This window comes from Lepidochelys olivacea (genome assembly GCF_965140295.1).
Source record: "Lepidochelys olivacea isolate rLepOli2 genome assembly, chromosome: 3".
Lineage (NCBI taxonomy): Eukaryota > Metazoa > Chordata > Testudines > Cheloniidae > Lepidochelys > Lepidochelys olivacea.
Genome location: NC_140413.1, coordinates 171,523,237 through 171,543,935, shown reverse-complemented (window position 1 = coordinate 171,543,935; position 20,699 = coordinate 171,523,237). Strand labels below are relative to the sequence as shown.

Below are 20,699 nucleotides of genomic sequence, written 5' to 3'. Positions count from 1 at the left end.
ACTGTGAAGCTGAGTCCAGAGGGGAGTCCTCTGTGTTTTAAATCTTTTTATTACCCTGTAAAGTTACCTTCCATCCTGATTTTGCAGGTGTGATTCTTTTACTTTATTATAAAGTTCTTCTTTTAAAAAGGAAAGGAATACTTGTAGCACCTACCAATTTATTTGAGCATCCGATGAAGTGAGCTGTAGCTCATGAAAGCTTATGCTCAGATAAATTGGCTAGTCTCTAAGGTGCCACAAGTACTCCTTTTCTTTCTGCGAATACAGACTAACATGACAGCTACTCTGAAATTTATCATGAAAGTTGAACTTACAAATGCAGTATTATGTACAAAAAAACAACTGCATTCAAAAACAAAACAATGTGAAACTTTAGAGCCCATAAGTCTACTCAGTCCTACTTCTTGTTCAGCCAATCGCTCAGACAAACAAACTTGTTTTACATTTACAAGAGATAATGCTGTCTCTTCTTGTTCACAATGTCACCTGAAAGTGAGAACAGGTCTTCTCATAGCACTATTGTAGCTGGCATCATAAGGTATTTACATGCCAGATCCATTTAAAATTCATATGTCCCTTCATGCTTCAACCACCATTCCAGAAGACATGCGTCAATGCTGACGACGAGTTCTGCTTGATAACAATCCAATACTGTGCGGACTGACACATTCATTTTCATCATTTGAGTCAGATGCCACCAGCAGAAAGCTGATTTTCTTTTTTGGTGATTTGGGTTCTGTTGTTTCCGCATCAGAGTGTTGCTCTTTTAAGACTTCTGAAAGCATGCTCCACACCTCATCCCGCTCAGATTTTGGATGGCACTTCAAATTCTTAAACCTTGGGTCGAGTGCTGTAGCTATCTTTAGAAATCTCACATTGGTACCTTCTTTGCATTTTGTCAAATCTGCAGCGAAAGTGTTCTTAAGATGAACATGTGCTGAGTCATCATCCAAGACTACTATAACATGAAATATATGGCAGAATGCAGGTAAAATAGAGCCAGAGACATACAATTTTCCCCCAAGGCGTTCAGTCACAAATTTAATTAACACTTTTTTTTTTTAAAATGAGCATCATCAGCATGGAAGCATGTCCTCTGGAATGGTGGCCAAAGCATGAAGGGGCATATGAATGTTTAGCATACGTGGCATGTAAATACCTTGCAACACGGGCTACAAAAGTGCCATGTGAAGGCTTGTTCTCACTTTCTGGTGACATTGTAAATAAGAAGCGGGTAGCATTATCTCCCATAAATGTAAACAAACTTGTTTGCCTTAGCAATTGGCTGAACAAGGAGGAGGACTGAGTGGACTTGTAGGCTCTAAAGTTTTGCATTGTTTGGGTTTTGAGTGCAGTTATGTAACAAAAACCAAAATCTACATTTGTAAGTTGCACCTTCACAATAAAGAGATTACACTACAGTATTATATGAGGTGAACTGAAAAATACTGTTTCTTTTATCATTTTTACAGTGCAAATATTTGTAATAAAAATAATATAACGTGAGCAGTGTACACTTTGTATTCGGTATTGTAATTGAAATCAATATATTTAAATATGTAGAAAAACGTCCAAAAATATTCAGTAAATTTCAGTTGGTATTCTATTGTTTAACAATACAACCAAAACTTCGATTAAGTGTTTCATTTTTTTAATCGTGATTCATTTTTTTTTAGTTAATCGCGTGAGTTAACTGCGATTAATTGACAGCCCTACAAGAAATGAAATCTTCACAAAACAAACAGTAGTGTAGATTTCATTTCCACTAAAAAGATGAGAGGAGAGGTGGGGTGAGGCAGGAATTGTTTGGTAAATAAGAAAGCAAGCACATATTAAACTGCAGGAAACAACACTGTTTGCATTTCCACTTGATTTCCAAGTTTCTGGCAGGGAATTATATAATATTTATTCAGTATCATTAACAAAAGTAGCAAGAGACCAGCAGACCAGATGTCCATAATTACCACAAAAAGAAAAGGAGTACTTGTGGCACCTTAGAGACTAACCAATTTATTTGAGCATAAGCTTTCGTGAGCTGTAGCTTATGCTCAAATAAATTGGTTAGTCTCTAAGGTGCCACAAGTACTCCTTTTCTTTTTGCAAATACAGCCTAACACGGCTATAATTACCACAGCATTTGTTACCTGACAACAATCTAGATGCCAATATTACAGAGCACTCGTGTGGGAGGGAACAACTGTAGCAGAGCAATAAAAAATGAAAAGTCGAGAAGAGCCGATAATGACCGAACAGGGCCCCCGAGGCCTCATTATGCACATGCAGAGAGACACACCCGCAGGTCATTAATCTCCTGGATCCACAGGTAAAACCCGCTGAGAAGCTCCGAAGACTCACGGACGCTCAGTGGAAGGGGCTTCCCCGCCTGCACCCTCGTTCGGGGAGCGCCGCCTCCCCGCTCCGTTAGCTCCTTTCAGCCCCCCAGACGCCCCTCCCTTGGGGCCTCGCCCTGTCGCCCCGCCCGGGCCCCCGCCCCGCTGCAGCCGCCCCACGAGGCCGGCCAGCCTCCCTCAGCGGTCGTGCCCGGCCTACCCGTCCCACCGCGTCTCTGCCCCGGCAGGCTGCGCAGACGTGCCACAGAAAGCGTCCCCAGCTAGCAACAGTTGTTATGCAGGAGGCGGGGTTTCAACAGCTCTCGGCCGCGGATTGGGTGGCTCTTGGGCCTTTCCCCAGAGGCGGAGCGGCGGGGGCCTAAATTCCTGCATCGGGGGCCGAGTGCGCAGGCGTATTAGGCTGCCTTACTGCTGCCTGATTAGAAACTGTCGCCCGCTCTTCGTGCTCGCTACAGAACCCGGGGGCAGTTCGCGCTCCCGCAATCCACGGAGGACCCGCGTTTATCACTCAAGCCTCGTAGGCAGCGCTTTGGGCTGGTTTCCGAGTGTGTTCCACAGGCATTCGGCGTAGCGCTCTACAAAACTGCCTCCCGCCGCCGGGGCCCGACAGGCTGGGGAAGCCACGGGGGGAGGGGAGGAGAGGAAGGTCCTGTCTCGGAGCGTGTCGCGGCCGGCCGGGTGCCTGCGGGGGAGCAGCGCGGAGAGCCCGGCGCCATGTATTATAAATTCAGCGGCTTCAGCCAGAGGCTGGTCGGGGCGGTGGCGGCCGCCGCCTATGCCCCCCAGGTGAGCGCGTGGCCGGCGCCACACGGTCTCTGACCTTCACCGTCCTCCCCGCGCCGCTCCCGGCGGGGCTTGGAGCGGGACAGTCCGCTGGGCGCGGCACGCCGGGTCGGCTGCAGGCCAGCGGGGCGCGGTGACCTTCACGCGACGGGCGGGCTCTGGGCTGCCGTCGTGGGGAAGGAAGCCTCCGCGTGGCTTGTGGGCCGGCTGCCTCGCGCCCGCTGGGTGACCTTCCCGCGCGGCCGGAGTCCCTGCCGCGGCCACCTTCGCGGCTGTCGGGTCAGGGCTCGGGAAGAGGCCACGGCGCCGTTTGACTGCGGGCAGATCTGAACGTGGCGTCTGAGCCCATCTGTAGGGGGATGGGGTGTGTGCCCTGGCCTCGCGGGGCTTGGGCCGCCCTGCGTGGCGGGAAGTGATGCCCTCAGGGTGCTCTCCGCGGGTCCGGTTCCTGACGCTGCCACTGCCCTGCTGCGCGACCTTGGGCAAGTCACCTCATCCCTCCTGCTTCCCTTTATTACCCACCTGTAAAATGGGGCTGGTTTGTCTCTCAAGCGGAGGAGGGTCTCAGACCTTGTTTGCATTGGAAAAATAACACTGCTTCAGCAACTAACTCTCAATTATCTGTTCGCCAAACTGGCGCCTACCACGGTTTGTCCCTAAATGTAGACCAAAAAACGCCATGGACAATACCAGTTCAGCGGGAGCCATGGGTCGTCTTTGTGTGTACAATCAAATAAGCAGTATTGAAAGCCCTGGCTGGGATGATTTAGTTGGGGTTGGCCCTGCTTTGAGCAGGGGGTTGGACTAGATGACCTCCTGAGGTCCTTTCCAACCCTAGTCTTCTATGACAACTGACTACTGAGATAATGCTACTTCCAAGTGCAGACGAAGCCTTAGTTAAACAAAGTATGCATATTCACTAGCTTCCCGTCTTCAAACCCAATGCCATAATTTCTCAGCTTCAAGCATCCAAAGCTTTTTATTAACAGTGAAGAGCTCTGTTTTCAGATAAAAATCAGTTAAAAGCAAAGGTTGAATTGACATCCATGAATGCTTACCTTTCCCTTGGTTGGGATCCAGTAAATTCAAAGTAAGATCAAAGGTCTAGGTTGAAAACCTGAGACATTAGTCCATCTCTTCCTTGTTCCCTCAGCTTTGGAAGACTAATCCATATGCTAATGTCACTTGAAGTGTCATTTTTGTTGTTAAACCTTACTCTTTTCCTTAATTTACACTGTATCGGTGGCATATTGTATTCAAATTTGCATATACAGTCAAACATGAATAAACAGGGTATGAAAAACTCACTCATCCTGGGCAAGCAGAAATATTTCCTGTAAGTGTTCTCAACTTCTGCAAAACTTGTGTGGGGAGGTTTTTCTAAGAATACTACTTGTGCTTATATAAAGAAAAACTTCCCAATTATGAGCTGAGCATAAATTGATGCACAGTGGATTGATTTACATCAAAGCTATTTAAATCTCTGATTTTAATCATGATTTAACTCAGCAGACAGGAAGCATTGATTTAAATAATCCATTTTAATTGTTTTGCACTTGTACTTTAGTTATTTTCCTAAAGAGAGAGAGAGTCTCACTGGTTGGTAACAATTAAAATGTTTGCTTTCCTGCTATATTTAGCCTTTAAGCTAAACTTGGTGCTTCTTGCTAACAAGGAGGATGCACTGTATCTGCATTTATTTAAGTAATTATATAGCTTACCTGTTTACTGGATGGTTTTTTTATTATTATTATTTTACTTGCAATTTGTGTCAAGCTGTATTTGGATGGAAATTCAATTAAATGCACAAAACAGCATTTTAAACAATTAAATAAAACTACCTTAAATATTCTGGATATATAAGAAAAATATAATTTTTTTGCTTTTAAAACTGATTTTTCAAACAAAGGAGGTATCTCTAGTTAGTGAATTGAACTGATGCTATTTAATCATGTGTGCTTCAAGATTTTACAACTAGTAGATATTATCCTCTCACACCTAGCTTTTATTCATAGAATGGAAGAAGAAAACAAGCTTTCATGCTTAAACACCCTTTCATGCTTTTTCAATTCTCAGTTGCTTTCTTAATTCTCAATGAACTGGTCATTGAACTGAACTAGTTGAATAAGCTGAAGTGAAGAAAATATTCTTTACTGCTATCAAAAGCTGGTTTAGCACTTCAACAAACCCTGGTTCCAGTGACTTCCACCAGTCCAGTAGTTTGACTCTATTTAGACCTTGGGAGCAAACGTACTGCTTAATATTTTTTTGCATTTCATTTGAGTTGTTAGTAGATTATAATAGCTTTAGGCCTTAACGTAGGCTGTTTAAAATTTAATTTTAAATACATTTAATTTAAAGAAAAATTGATTTTTTTTTAAAAAATAATCTTTTATCCACTCTGCAGTGATCTCTTCCACCAGAAGAGATTTTCTATACTAGAAAGCCAGCTCTACACTAAAAGGAGCTTGCCAGTATAACTTGCCAGTATAAAACAAGTTCTTTTGCTGATGTTTATGCTAGTTTCCTGTATGAAACAAGCTACATGAGCAAAAGGACTCTTAGAATCTACACTAGGGCTTTTGCCAGCATAGCTCTGTTGGTTAAGGGTGTGACTCTTTTGCACACCTAACTGACATAACTTTTAAGTATAGACCAGACCTTATTCTGCAGACACTCACCACTCCCAGTGTTGCTCCACTGTTGTAGGCATGGTGTGTTTGCAGCTTGTCCCCTATTGAGCTAGCAAGAGAGGCCCCACGCAGGGCCATGTAAGTGTGCCACCTTCCATGCAAGAACATTAACTGATTTGATGTGTGTTGTGTGTGGCAGCACTAATTCGTTTATTTGTATGTGGTGGAAGGGAGGAGAGGTTGGGGTGGCATTAATTGGGGTCTCTAAGTTCAGCCAAGTTAGTTGGGTTTTAGGCCCAAGTCATGAGTAGTGCTTGACTACTAAGAAACCATTTAGAACAGGTCTTGCTTGGGAGAGTGTGTGGTGTGGAGCATTGTGCATTTAGTCCGGGGTAAGTGGTTGCTGGGTTAATTTTTAAAGCCCTGCAAATAAACTCTTTCTCCTACATCCTCATAGGTAAGTCCAAAAAGTGGGAAATGTCCACCTACTTGAAAATGAAAGATTCTGCTGTGGCCCTCTAAAACTGCTCTCAAGGCTTGGCCATGGGAGGATTCTCCTAGCACAGGTGAATCCTCATGTTTAGAGCTGCCATAGCAGTTCCTGCTCCACCTTCAGCCCCTAGCTGGGTAGGAGTGTCTCAGCCATCTTTATGATGGATCTGGTCTCTGACAAAATTTGAGTATCTCCCAGGTCTAACAGCCTTATAATGGGAAGATGATTTAAAGCCAAGCCTGAGCATCCTTAATTGAATACATTTTTCCTTGTAGAATTGACTTCCTACTCCCAGAAGCAGCAGCATGTCTGGCTCCTATGCATAGGGGCAGCCAGGGGGCTCCACACGCTGCCCCCGCCCTAAGTGCGAACCATGGCAAATGGGAGCTGCAGGGGCAGTTTTTTCAAGCAAAAATAGATAAAAGCACGAGTAATCACTTGTAGCACAAGTAGAAATTCTATACTTTCTTACTGTACCTCTGTTGTTGTTGTTGTTGCTCGCTTGAGACTCTGAAACGTCTGAGTCTCCCAGCGCTCTTAAAAAACATCTCCATAAGAGGCGTAACTGCTTGTGCACTGTTTACACTGGCGCTTTACAGCGCTGAAAATTGCTGTGCTCGGGTGTATTTTTTCACATCCCTGTATGAGAAAGTTTCAGCACTATAAAGTGCTAGTGTAGACAAGCCCTTAATGTAATATGTGCTATGAAATCTTGCCTTAAGGAATGGTTGAGCAAAGTTGATTTCCTTTTCTCATCTCACCACGCCAGTAGCACAAAGATCATCATAGTGAAGATGTTGCTTGTGGCTCTCAGTCAGTTGTAGACACCTCTGACTTTCTGCAAGTCATGTACCTTCAGTTACAATGGACAGGTGGCTGTGTGGCCACTTTCCATTGAGATTCTTAATGGAGGGAAATGGAGTGACCTTTGAGATCAATAGTGGCACTACTTTCAAATTTTAGGCCAGGTCTATACTGAAACTTTTTTCAGTATAACAATGTCAGGGTTGGGGGTGGAATAAATTCATTTTCTGAGACATTTCTATACCAGCAAACATTTCCTAGTATAGACTAGATATTCCTGAATTTGTGACTAATGTATTCAGAAATTTTGCTGTTGATTGACATTTCCTTGATAAATGAACAAACAGCAATTAGGAATGATCCCGTCTAAAAATGCACATGGATTAGCCTTGTCAGAATGTAAATGTAATCTCAGTTAATAGTTTATGCTCAGTCTCTGGAACAAAGCTCTCTTTCTACAGTGTAAGGAATTGTTTATGTGATAGGTGTTAAGGTTTAGTGAATTCATAAAGGCCTCCTGTTAAAACACATTCTGTAACACTTGAACTTTTTGTTTTTCAAGCATAAACTATGAGCAATGTATCTTCTTCCATTCCCCCTCCATTTAATTCACTTTGCGTGAGTTCCCCCCCTCTTCCCCCGCAATGTTTTCTGTGGTGTGCTAAAGAAATATTCTAAACCCTTATCTGCATTGTGTTAAAATGTAAACAGCATGAGACTTAGGGCAAATAAGACAAAAGTTCATCCTAAAGCTCCATGTACTGACCATCTACAACACGTTGATTAAGTCACAGAAAGGCAGCTTCAGCAGCTCTGCTGTAAAGATTTTTTTACTATAAAGCAAAATGCTGAAAATGGAGAGTAACACTAAAAAGTGGATGACATTCAGTGGCATTTGAATTTTGTTTTAAGTACATAATGGGGTTTTGATTGCTTTTTAATTATGGGTATTGGAAGATGTTTTGGATATTGCTGCAGTATGAAAGATCTAATCAGACCACATAGGACTATATTCATTTTGGATGTTGAGAACCCTTAATTCACTCCCCTGGCACATATTCGTGTTAGTGTGATTATGTAATTAATTATATATATTTGCACAGCACCCTTTCCCCACTTCAACATTCCCACTGGTTCACGGTTCCAAACTCCCTCTATCATCACCTTGATCCGGTCTTTGCCCAGCTATTCCATTTCACACTGTGCACCTGATCAGATCAGTCTCCTCTCCTTCCCTCCATCCTGTCCCAGTTTCACCCCCTGCCTCACCTAAATTCCCAGTCCTAGTTTTTCTTTCCTCTCTCCCAACCCCACCAACTTCTGTCCTAATCTGTCAGGGACCATTCCTCTGGACTGTGATTGTCAGAGGCACAGGCCTCTGTGGCCTCACTCCCTATGCCCATGTCCTCCCTGGAATACTCTTTGGTTTGCAGGGAAGGGAATGGGTGTCAAAATGCTGGCTGTATCAGTTATGCCATTAGAGGATTCCCTTACGTGAGTGGTGCAGATGGGATTTACCAAAGGCCAAAAATCTGACCCATTATATTCAGTAAAAAGAAAAGGAGTACTTACGGCACCTTAGAGACTAACACATTTATTTGAGCATAAGCTTTCGTGAGCTACAGCTCACTTCGTTGGATGCGTCCTTTTCTTTTTGCGAATACAGACTAACACGGCTGCTACTCTGAAACCTGTCATTATATTCAGTGAATCAGTGTTCAGATGTACTCACAAATAGACTCTTGTACTATACTAGTGTGAGCAACAAGGGTGATGTCATGGTGGGAGTCTGCTATAGACCATCAGACCAGGGGGATGAGGTCGACAAGGCTTTCTTCCGGCAAGTAACTGAAGTTACTAAATCACAGGCCTTGGCTCTCATGAGAGACTTCAGTCACCCTGATTGCTGCTGGGAGAGCAATACAGCGGTGCACAGACAATCCAGGAACTTTTTGGAAAGTGTAGGGGACAATTTCCTGGAACAAGTGCTGGAGGAACCAACAAGGGGCAGAGCTCTTCTTGCCCTGCTGCTCACAAACTGGGAAGAATTAGTAGGGGAAGCAAAAGTGGATGGGAACCTGGGAGGCAGTGGCCATGAGATGGTCGAGTTCAGGATCCTGACACAAGGAAGAAAGGAGAGCAGCAGAATACAGACCCTGGATTCAGAAAAGCAGACTTTGACTCCCTCAGGGAACTGATGGGCAGGATCCCCTGGGAGAATAACATGAGGGGGAAAGGAGTCCAGGAGAGCTGGCTGTATTTTAAAGAATCCTTATTGAGGTTGCAGGAACAAACCATCCCGATGTGTAGAAAGAGTAGTAAATATGGCAGGTGACCAGCTTGGCTTAACAGTGAAATCCTTGCTGATCTTAAACACAAAAAATAATGGACAAATGACCAGGGAAGAGTATAAAAATATTGCTCAGCATGCAGGAATGAAATCCGGAAGGCCAAATCACACTTGGAGTTGCAGCTAACAAGAGATGTTGAGAGTAACAAGAAGGGTTTCTTCAGGTATGTTAGCAACAAGAAGAAAGCCAAGGAAAGTGTGGACCGCTTACTGAATGAGGGAGGTAACCTAGTGACAGAGGATGTGGAAAAAGCTATTGTACTCAATGCTTTTTTTGCCTCTGTCTTCACAAACAAGATCAGCTCCCAGACTGCTGCACTGGGCAGCACAGCATGGGGAGGAGGTGACCAGCCCTCTGTAGAGAAAGAAGTGGTTTGGGACTATTTAGAAAAGCTGGATGAGCACAAGTCCATGGGACCAGATGTGCTGCATCCGAGGGTGCTAAAGGAGTTGGCGGATGTGATTGCAGAGCCATTGGCCATTATCTTTAAAAACTCATGGCGATCGGGGGAGGTCTCGGAAGACTGAAAAAGGCTAATGTAGTGCTCATATTTAAAAAAGGGAAGGAGGATGATCCAGGGAACTACAGACCAGTCAGCCTCACCTCAATCCTTGGGAAAAATCATGGAGCAGGTCCTCAAGGAATCAATTTTGAAGCACTTAGAGGAGAGGAAAGTGATCTGGAATAGTCAGCGTGGATTCACTAAGAGCAAGTCATGCCTGACCAACCTAATTGCCTTCTATGATGAGATAGTCAAGGAATAACACATCCACTGGCCCTGTGGATGAGGGGAAAGCAGTGGGTGTGTTATTCCTTGATTTTAGCAAAGCTTTTGATACGGTCTCCCACAGTCTCTTGCCAGCAAGTTAAAGAAGTATGAGCTGGATGGACTATAAGGTGGACAGAAAGCTGGCTAGATCGTCGGGCTCAAAGGGTAGTGATCAATGGCTCCATGTCTAGTTGGCAGCCAGTATCAAGCGGAGTGCCCCAAGGGTCGGTCCTGGGGCCGGTTTTGTTCAGATCTTCATTAATGATCTGGAGGATGGCGTGGACTGCATCCTCCGCAAGTTTGCAAATGACACTAAACTGGGAGGAGTGGTAGATATGCTGGAGGGTAGGGATAGGATACAGAGGGACCTAGACAAATTACAGGATTGGGCCAAAAGAAATCTGATGAGATTCAACAAGTACAAGTGCGGAGTCGTGCACTTAGGATGGAAGAATCCCATGCACTGCTACTGGGTGGGGACCGACCGGCAGTTCTGCAGAAAAGGACCTAGGGGTTACAGTGTATGAGAAGCTGGATGTGAGTCAACAGAGTGCCCTTGTTGCAAAGAAGGCTAACTGTATTTTGGCCTGTATAAGTAGGGGCATTGCCAGCAGATTAAGGGATGTGATCGTTTCAACATTGGTGAGGCCTCATCTGGAGTATTGTGTCCAGTTTTGGGTCCCACACTACAAGAAGGATGTGGAAAAATTGTAAAGCGTCCAGTGGAGGGCAACAAAAATGATTAGGGGGCTCTGGAGCACATGACTTATGAGGAGAGGCTGAGGGAACTGGGATTCTTTAGTCTGCAGAAGAGAAGAATGAGGGGGGATTTGATAGCTGCTTTCACCTACCTGAAAGGGGGGTTCCAAAGAGGATGGATCTAGACAGTTCTAAGTGGTAGCAGATGACAGAACAAGGAGTAATGGTTTCAAGTTGCAATGGGGGAGGTTTAGGTTGGATATTAGGAAAAACTTTTTCACGAGGGGGATGGTGAAGCACTGGAATGGGTTACCTAGGGAGGTGGTGGAATCTCCTTGCTTAGAAGTTTTTAAGGTCAGGCTTGACAAAGCCCTGGCTGGGATGATTTAGTTGGGGATTGATCCTGCTTTGAGCAGGGGGTTGGACTAGATGACCTCCTGAGGTCCCTTCCAACCCTGATATTCTATACAGAAATATTTTTATTTGGGGAAAATGAAGAAAAACTGAACTTGTGCATGTATTCCACAGCACCATGAACTGCACATTATTTTTGTTATACAAACGATATGAAACTGTTACCAAACAGCAAAAAAATCTTTCTCTGCATTTCTTGCACAGTAATTTTTTAATGTCATGGACTTACTCTCCATCCAGTTTTGAATTCAGTAATGGTTTCTTTCTGTGACTTAATTCTCTTAAAACTATTAATGTTATGGTACTACAAACTAACCTAAATATTCAAGCAAAAGCAGATAAAAGCACAAGTAATCACTTGTAGTAGCACAAGTAGAAATTCTATACTTTCTTACTGTACCTATGTTGTTGTTGCTCGCTTGAGACTCTGAAACATCTGAGAGTCTCCATAGGAATTTAAGGTAGTCTTATCTGAATTATTTTCTCCAAAAATCGATTTCATTGCATTCTTTTATTTCTTTAGAGGCTCACATAGTGCAATTTAGGCTGTAAAAATATCCCTGACCTTGCTCTTTGATATGTTCTTGACTAACTCCAATAATAAAAAACAAAAAAAAAAATAGTTTGAAGAGAGGCTAAGGCAAATTAAGCTTGCTTGTCAGTATTGAGTGACTTTGTCACCACTTTTCCAATCCTTGACTTTGGATTAAGTGTCATTCCAGGGGAAAGTCAGGTTTGAATGTCCTTTATTACTTGAAAATTACTTTTGATGCTTGTCTCTATTGGTGCAATAAAAAGGAAAACCTGAATGTGTCTCTAAATCTTTTAAACAGCTACACGGTAACTCATAGTAAGCATGGATGTCTTACTAGCCTAATCAAAACCCTATACAGTGCACAATGGGTGGTAGTGGTTTAAAATACAAGTGATTTTTTTAAGTGATCTACTGTGAAAGCTTTTTTATTTTTTTATTAACCAGTAAAGATATATATTAGGCGTGGGATGAAGAACTCAGGATGGATGAGGTAGCACAGAATTTATTGAAATGGCTTGCAACTTACTATGACCTCAGTGCATACAACACAATTTTGTTTTTATATAATAGATATCAGTGGTGACCGTCTAAAATCTAAGTAGGAAAGGAGCAGATTAATTGCACTGAGGAGGAACTGGAGGGGGTCTAGTAAGTGTAGGGAGATGGCATGGGGATGGCTGACTCCCAATGAAGGATAACCATCTGAATTTTAAGGTAAAATTTTAAAAAGGAAGTGCTGGAGGAAGAGAGATGAAAGTTCCAAATCGTTAGCGCAAAGGGTGGGGAGGACTATTATAGCTGGGGAAGTCACCAGGTGGCTAAGTATGGTGTAACATATCACCGATGTGGGAAGTCCATGGGAGTTCAGTTTGTTAGACTGCCATCCATTTAATTTTTAATTTCTGTGTAATACAACATTTCTTTTGTGATTGGGAAGGCTCCAGAATATAAGATTGAATAGACAACTGAAAAGTAATTTGTTAATGAAAGGGAGAAAGATCACAAGAGATTTTGGTGTAATAACCTATTCATTATGCAAATGTTTTAATTACACTAAATGCTTAGCATCATAGTAGAAAAAACTCCTAACGGTAATGGATGATAATGAAATGGTCTTCTCAGTCATGATTAAGATAGTTTCATTATCTTTAGGAGTTTTTAACCTCTGAGAATTACTTTGACATGTCTCATGGTTGCTCTCAGGCTAAAAGATTATTTTTTTAGCCAGTTTCCAAACTGTTTACTTAGTTCTAAAACTTTAGATTTGCAGTTATTTCTTCTTGAATGAATACTTATGCCTTTTTTATAAAGTAATTTGGTTTATAAATAGAGAAAATAATAAAGTTCTCCAATACATATGGTAATCTAGCATTTTACTAAGTGCACTACAAAAATTTCAAGCATCTTTTAGAACTAAACCCTATGGTGAAATCCTGACCACTGAAGTCAGTCGCAAAATTCCCATTGATTTCAGTGGGGCAACGATTTTGCTCATTGCATTGGATCAGTGTTTTCATTACTCTGTATTTAAAATCTATCAAACTAAAATCTCAGCCTCACTGTTGCGTAAATGTATATTTCTCCATTTATGTGGACAAATTAGAAAACTTGTTAAGGCTTTCGCAGCAACCTTATCTTATCCACACTGCATGCGCACATGAAGGCATAACTTAACTCCATGTATAGTAATAAATATTTAGAGAGAGATGTGTAAGCAGGACACCTTACAGTTCCTGGGGGAACCATAACTTTGAATAGTATACATGAAAACCTTTTCAATAAATAGGATTTATGGTATCAAATCAGAGTACATGATCTAAAATAAAGGTTTAAATTATGGCTCAGTCCGTGGAGACTTGGGGGATGGGGATTAGCAGCAGAAGCAGTACCAGCTGAGTGCTGGAGGAGGAGGTTATTCCTGCTTAAGTGTCCTCTCTTATCCAGCAGCACCTGCTGTACCTGTACAAAGTGAAGATAGTTCTAGCCATTTCCCCCAACCCACTGCCAAACCTTCATTTAAGGTGTGTGCCACTGCCTGCAGCAGCCATTAGGTCTGTCTTTGTTTGTCAGTTATTCCCCACCATGTGTCTGAGGAATTCCCATGCTGTTCAGGCAGCACATTGGGACAGGATTTGGGCCTTGAGGTGCTCTTCACTTTTATTTCAGGCTGACTACCACTTCAGGGAAACACTGCTTTAGTTGACTTTTTAACTTCACATTTGGAAGACCCTCTCTGCCATGATAAGGGCTAGAAACTTTTGAAAAAAACATGGAGAATGTGATGGGTAAATCCTCATTCACCATGGAAGGTTGCTTATTTGCAAATGGCAAGTGAATTTGTCAAGTCCTGAGCCAAAACTAGCTGACAAATTTGACAGTCACCTCCTATATATTTGTAGTTGGATGTCATTTTAGTGGGGGGGTTTTTGAGGTGGGGGGCTGTAGCCAGGTTAGCTTTCTCTCTATAATGCCTTTTCATTTTAGCTGTGGTAATTTGTTTACTTGGAACATGATTAGTGGTACATTCTTTTCAACTGTTAAATATCCAGGTATTCAACACTTAAATCTCCATTTTCAGGGACTCAAGCCACTGGCATCCACAGAATCACCAGCTCTGATTTTTGGAACGCCAACTAAACTTGCCTCAGATTCGCCAGCAGCTGTTTCTTATTTGGATAAAAACAAGGTGCCGGACCTCCAGAAGCTATTTCAGGTAAGAAGAAAAGCTTTATTAAGAGAAAATTTAAATAAAAAGGGCTGAAGATAGTGGGCCATATTCTGCCCTTCATTGCACCTGTGCAATGCCATCAGTGGGCCCGCACCAGAGGGCGTGCACAGGTGTAATTCAAATTCTGCAACATTTGGTCCAAAAGGTATTAATGTTTGAATCTTTTAGAAAGGATTTGTAGTAATTTTCATAACATCCTATAGTTTGTTTGTTGCTTGATAATTCATGGTCTCGGTACCTTGAGACTCTGCACAGAATCCTTGTATTGGCAGGACATCTACTAGAAAGGAGAAAAACCTCAGATCTCCTTTCTTCACACTGCTACAGGTGCTTATCACATTCGGGTCAGTTGTAAACATGTTTTCTTTCTGGGAATATATGACAAGCTTATGATCCAACAAAGCTGAATGCAAGAACAAACTGGAATCACAATCCCCAGTTTGTTTGGTGGTGTTGAGTAATTTTAGATGTTTATAAACTATGTAAACGTTTACTGGTGCTCAAAACCTATGGAATAACGGTATATGTAGTGTCCTCCAGAGCTTTTGTGTTATCTCTGTGGATTAACTACTTGTTAGTTAGGGACTGACAGGTGGAGTTCACATTTAAAGGAGTTCTCTCATTTAAAATTAAGAATAACCTTCATATAACATTCTGTTTTTATGAGAATGACAAGGGGTTGTGCTTTTTAAAATGTACTCGGTTGTCTTCATGCCACTTTTATTTAGCATGTGTAATGCTGAATTGGTGAACCACATTTGATTTATACATATCTTCTCTCATTCTCTAGTTAGTGACACTTTTCAGTCAAGTGCCTTTTATGATAAAGGATTTTGAGAAAATATTCCAAGGCTTGTTTGTGCCTGCAATTTGCAAGGTGCATGTAATAAAACAAATATCTGCACTTAAAATAAAACTAGTCTGCTCTTCCCTTTGTGCAGTTTCAGGAGGAAACCCTATGTTCTGTTGGAGGATTAATTACATAGTGGTTTTTGGGGAGGGTTTCTTTACCCTCCCCAACTCTCTCCCATAATTCTCCTTATTTTAGCTATAGTAGCTTCTTTGTGATGATCAGCCTTTTTTCACGTGCTGTGTTGTTCTTCTCCCAAAGAAGGCTGATGGATTGCCAGTACATCTGAAACGAGGAGTTCCTGATCAGCTGCTATATCGGACCACTATGGCCCTAACGATAGGAGGGACCATCTACTGTCTGATAGCTCTCTACATGGCCTCACAACCAAAATCTAAGAAGTGAGTGAACCATAACTAATGGGACTGATTCAGCATTTCTCTGAAGGACCAGTTGTATACTACCGCTTTGTATTTACTGCTTAATCCTGTGATTGTATGTTGTGAATTCTTCAAATAAAGACATTAAGAAAATGTTTCGAAAGTGGTTACCTTCTAATGCATTGGAAAGCAAGATGAATATCAAAGTTAATATTTAAGAGTGAAAGTCAATGTGTTTTGCTTGTGTCAGGTCTCCAGTCTTCTCTTTCCCACCCCAAACGTAAACCAGACAAACAGTTGACTTACAACAGCCTCTGAGCACTTTAGGGTGGTATAACTTGCCACCTGCCTTTCAACAATGTTTAAATTGGAAATGAAAACTTAATTGTGTCAAGCTATGCCTTAACACCCACATTCTCTCAAGCGTAAGGAGAACGGGGGGAGGGGATTCCAGGGTTTACAGAAGCAATAAGTGTTTTGTGTAACTTACTGTTTGATGACAAGTCTATTTTTCTTGTCGTACATGTTCACTAAGAATTCACATTAGCGGGTGCAGCACAGAGATTCTTCCAAATGCTGAGATAACATTAATGTTGGAAACATGGTTACTTAAATTTGTACTTTCAGTGAGTAATATGATAGGGTTATGGTGTCCAAATCTAATACAGTCTATGAACACAGCGGCTGGTAGCAGTGTTGCACTTAGGCAGACTTCTACATTGTAACACCAACTGTACTAGTTTTTTGTCCTTTTCCTTTTGTCAAATTATATTTTTAAATTAAAGTACTGTTTGTTTTTACTGTGGAATAAATACACCACTGCAAACATTGAAACGTTTCAGATTTGAAAGTCTTGTTGTTTCATCTTTTCACAGCCTTCTAATGTTTCAAAACATCTGGTTTCCAACCTCAACTTGTACCTTTTTGAAGCAGACATCTGCTCAAACAGTCTCTAAACCTCAGAATTATGCTAATAGCCAGGTACTAGCCTTTCATAAGAAGTAATCACCAGTATCTGCTTTAGTGAAAGGTTGCTATATTTCATAACTTAGTTGTGTGTTAACTGCAATACTGTCTTATTTCTCATTTGTAAAAAGATGAGTCAGGTGCCCCCCCCCCCCAAAAAAAAAACCCAAAAACAACCTATATTGCATGAAATGCTGGATGCTGGCACACTTTTTTTTTTTTTTTTTTTTTGTATTTGATGGTGATGAAATGCACCCTTTATCCTATAGGGACAGTCACTCCTGTGGACTGAAATAACAGCTGATGTCCCTTCACCTGTTTTGAGTTCCCAACCATTAGACCTGCATACCCATGGATTCGTCTCCAATTCCTACACCTATTCAAAATCTCACAAAGCTCAACTTCCTTGTGCAGAAGAAATGTAAAGGCCCCTTTCCTTCCTCCCCTCATCCCATCACAGGATGTCAAATTTCCTTTTCTTTCCATTTCTCCAAATTTGTTTTTCATATACTAGTATTTAAAGAAAGTTTACTTGTTTTCCAATTAAATATTTTAAAGGCTCAGATGTAAAAAAATCATCTTAAGAGTCATGACTGAAGAAATGTAACAGTGTATAATTTTTTGTATGAGAAACTGAAGCCTGAGACTAGTGTTTATATTTTAGAAATGGCAGAGAGGCCTCTGAGAATAATGGGCTGAAGCGCATAAGAAAACGGACGAAGCCCCTCAGGAAGGAGAGTTAAGAAAACAGGAGCATTGCCTTTACCAGCAGTTAACCACCAGTGAGCCATACTTTTCTTAAGTCCATGGGAAAAGGGTAAAACTTTCAGAGCCCAAGAGAATCTCTGCAGCACTGGTGATTTTCAGTCTCCCACTGCTGAGTAGTAGCCATACGCTAATCATGATCTAGAAGAATCCTCTAACACAGGGCTGTCTGTATCTGTTTCCACAAGTCCTTAGATGTTTGTCACAGGTCATTTGTAATTTGAGGAGATTCCCTGAGAGTTCTAAGCTAATAGTGATAGTCTATTACTGGTTACTACGGCTGATGTGACCTATACCTAACAAATGTAACAGGAAAATGCAATGGCTGTTATGCCACTGCACTTCAGCTGGAGTGAAGACCCTTGCTCTAGAATACATTGGAGAATCAGAGGAAAAAGTCATTCAGCTAGGGGTTTCTTACAGGAGAAGCTGCTCCTTCTAAGGCATAGCAACCTGACCAAACTACGCCTCTCTCTGCAGGAGTTCTGGGAGAAAGTGTAGCTCTGTTGTCATAGAAACCAAGTCTTCTCACTGACCTGGGTCATGCTGCTTTTGACTTGTGCCCAAACATAGTGCCTCTGGAGGCAGAACCCAGGGAGCAGTTGAAAATGCCACTGCTGCAGCCAGAAAATGAAGCCTATGAAATTCCATAGATCAGCCACTGCTAAAACGTCAGTGGCCTTTCTATGTTTCTTTCCTCCCAAGACACATTACAAAAACCGTTGGGCTCTTGGTTACAGTGGGGTGGGTCTCCCTTTTTTATGGGAAAGGACAAGCTGGCTTAGGCCCTTTGCTCTAGGAGAGATTTCACAGTGAGAATCTTGAGCACAGAGGCACCTCCTGCGGTGCATCAAGCAGGCACCTAAAGCTCAGATCAATGGGAATTAGATACCTAAATACCTTTGGGTATGTCTACACTACAAAATTAGGTTGATCTTATAGAAATGGATTTTTAGAAATCAATTTTATACAGTTACTTGCGTATGTCCACATTGTCAGCGGAGTGCATCCTCACTACTGTGGCTAGCATCGACTTTTGGAGTGTTGCACTGTGGGTAGTTATCCCACAGTTCCCGCAGTTTCCGCTGCCCATTGGAATTCTGGGTTGAGCTCCCAACGCCTGATGGGCAAAAACATTGTCGTGGGTGGTTTTGGGTACATGTCATCAGTCACCCCTCCCTCCGCGAAAGCAACAGCAGACAATCGTTTTGCGCCTTTTTTCTGTGCAGGCGCCATACTGCTGCCAGCAGATGGTGCAGTAGGACTGCTAACCGTCATCATCATCCACTGCTTCAGCTGCAACTCTGCTCTCCAGCTCTCCTGGTGCCATGAATCCACCTTGCAGGTCCTCTCGTCGTTCTGTATAAATATCTATTCTCGTGCCATCTGTTGTCATCTACTGCTTCCGCTGCAACTCTGCTCTCCTACAGACGCCATACCACAGCAGCATGGAGCCCGCTCAGCTCACCGCTGCTGTTGTGAGCATTGCGAACACGTCGCGCATTATCCTGCAGTATGTGCAGAACCTGCAAAAGCAGGCAAGGAGGCGACGACAGCGCGATCACAATAGTGATGAGGACATGAACACAGACTTTTCTCTCAAAGCACTGGCCCTGGCAATTTGGACATCATGGTGGTAGTGGGGCAGGTTCGTGCCGTGGAATACCAATTCTGGGCCCAGGAAACAAGCACAGACTGGTGGGACCACATAGTGTTGCAGGTCTGGAATGATTCCCAGTGGCTGCGAAACTTTCGCATGCATAAGGGCACTTTCATGGAACTTTGTGACTTGCTTTCCCCTGCCCGGAAGCGCAAGAATGCCAAGATGAGAGCAGCCCTCACAGTTCACAAGCAAGTGGCGATAGTCCTCTGGAAGCTTGCAATGCCAGACAGCTACTGGTCAGTCAGGAATCAATTTGGAGTGGGTAAATCTACTGTGGGGGGCTGCTGTGATCCAAGTAGCCAACGCAGTCACTGAGCTGCTGCTATCAAGGATAGTGACTCTGGGAAATGTGCAGGTCATAGTGGATGGCTTTGCTGCAATAGGGTTCCTTAACTGTGGTGGGGCGATAGACAGAACACCTATCCCTATCTTGGGACCGGACCACCTTGGCAGCCAGTACATAAACCGCATGGGCTACTTTTCTGCCTACTTCAGGCCAAGCCTGGGTGGTGCTTAAGATAGTACTCACTATCTGTCAATGCCCTTTTGGGAGGAGCAGTCAGCATAAGGCACTTTGTTCTATGTGCATTTCTTATTGCTAAGAAAAGATGATTTCATACTTAGTAATCTTGCTACCTTGGTAACCAGTAAAAAGGGAGAGACGGCCTGTCATACTCACTCATCAGGTCATTGATAAACTCCTATATTCCTGTAAGTAAAATGTTTTTCCCCCCCAGGAAAGTTATTATCCTTAATTGTAAATTTAGCATCTGGTTAGAAATTTCTAAGGGATCTCCTAAATTAATAGGATTTGAAATGTCATCCCCTAAAACAAAGTTGGAGCTGAATTCTGTGTGAGTATTATTAATTATATAGCATCATAAATGCACATGGTACTTTATAAACATGTAGGAAGATGAAGTCCATTGCCTCAGGAACTTACAATCTAATTCCAAGACAGGCTACAAACTATTAATTTATTATTTGTAATATTCATTATTTATATTATAGCACGCAGAGGTCCCTGTTCGGTCCTGTTGGACAAGGCTCTGTACAAACAGGGACACATAGAGTCCATGCTTTTGAAAGGCTACTCTTACATACATTAGTAACTTATCCTCACAGTACCTTATGAGGTAGGTCAGAATTATTTTCTCCTGTTTACAGATGGGAAACCGAGACACCAAAAGATTGTGATTTACCAAGGAGATACCAAGTCCGTAGCAAAGTCAAAAATAGTCCTATTTACACTACATATTAAAATACCAGTGTATATGGACAGGAGTGGGAGGGAGACAAGCTTGTAACTGGCGTTATTACTTGCCTTGCATTAACATTTTTCTTTTTTTTCCAAAAGAGCCTCTCAATATTATTCCAGATTTTACAGCAGAAAACCCAACACCAACACTCATGAGGACACATGAAAACAAGACACATTTTAATTGGAATGCAAACTCTGGCTTTTAACATTTTGGCATGAATACACACCAGAGAATTAAGTTTTAATGAAATAAT

General features: G+C 42.4%; 1 protein-coding gene across 1 annotated transcript; it reads left to right on the top strand.

The window, feature by feature from the left end:
- Positions 1-2,777: 2,777 nt before the first annotated feature.
- COX7A2L (cytochrome c oxidase subunit 7A2 like) lies at positions 2,778-16,624 on the top strand. Its single transcript, XM_084623775.1, has 3 exons — positions 2,778-3,137; positions 14,411-14,545; positions 15,672-16,624. The coding sequence occupies exons 1-3, from the start codon at positions 3,066-3,068 to the stop codon at positions 15,813-15,815; spliced, it is 351 nt and encodes a 116-aa protein (XP_084479901.1). The 5' UTR covers positions 2,778-3,065; the 3' UTR covers positions 15,816-16,624.
- The last annotated feature ends 4,075 nt before the right edge of the window (positions 16,625-20,699 follow it).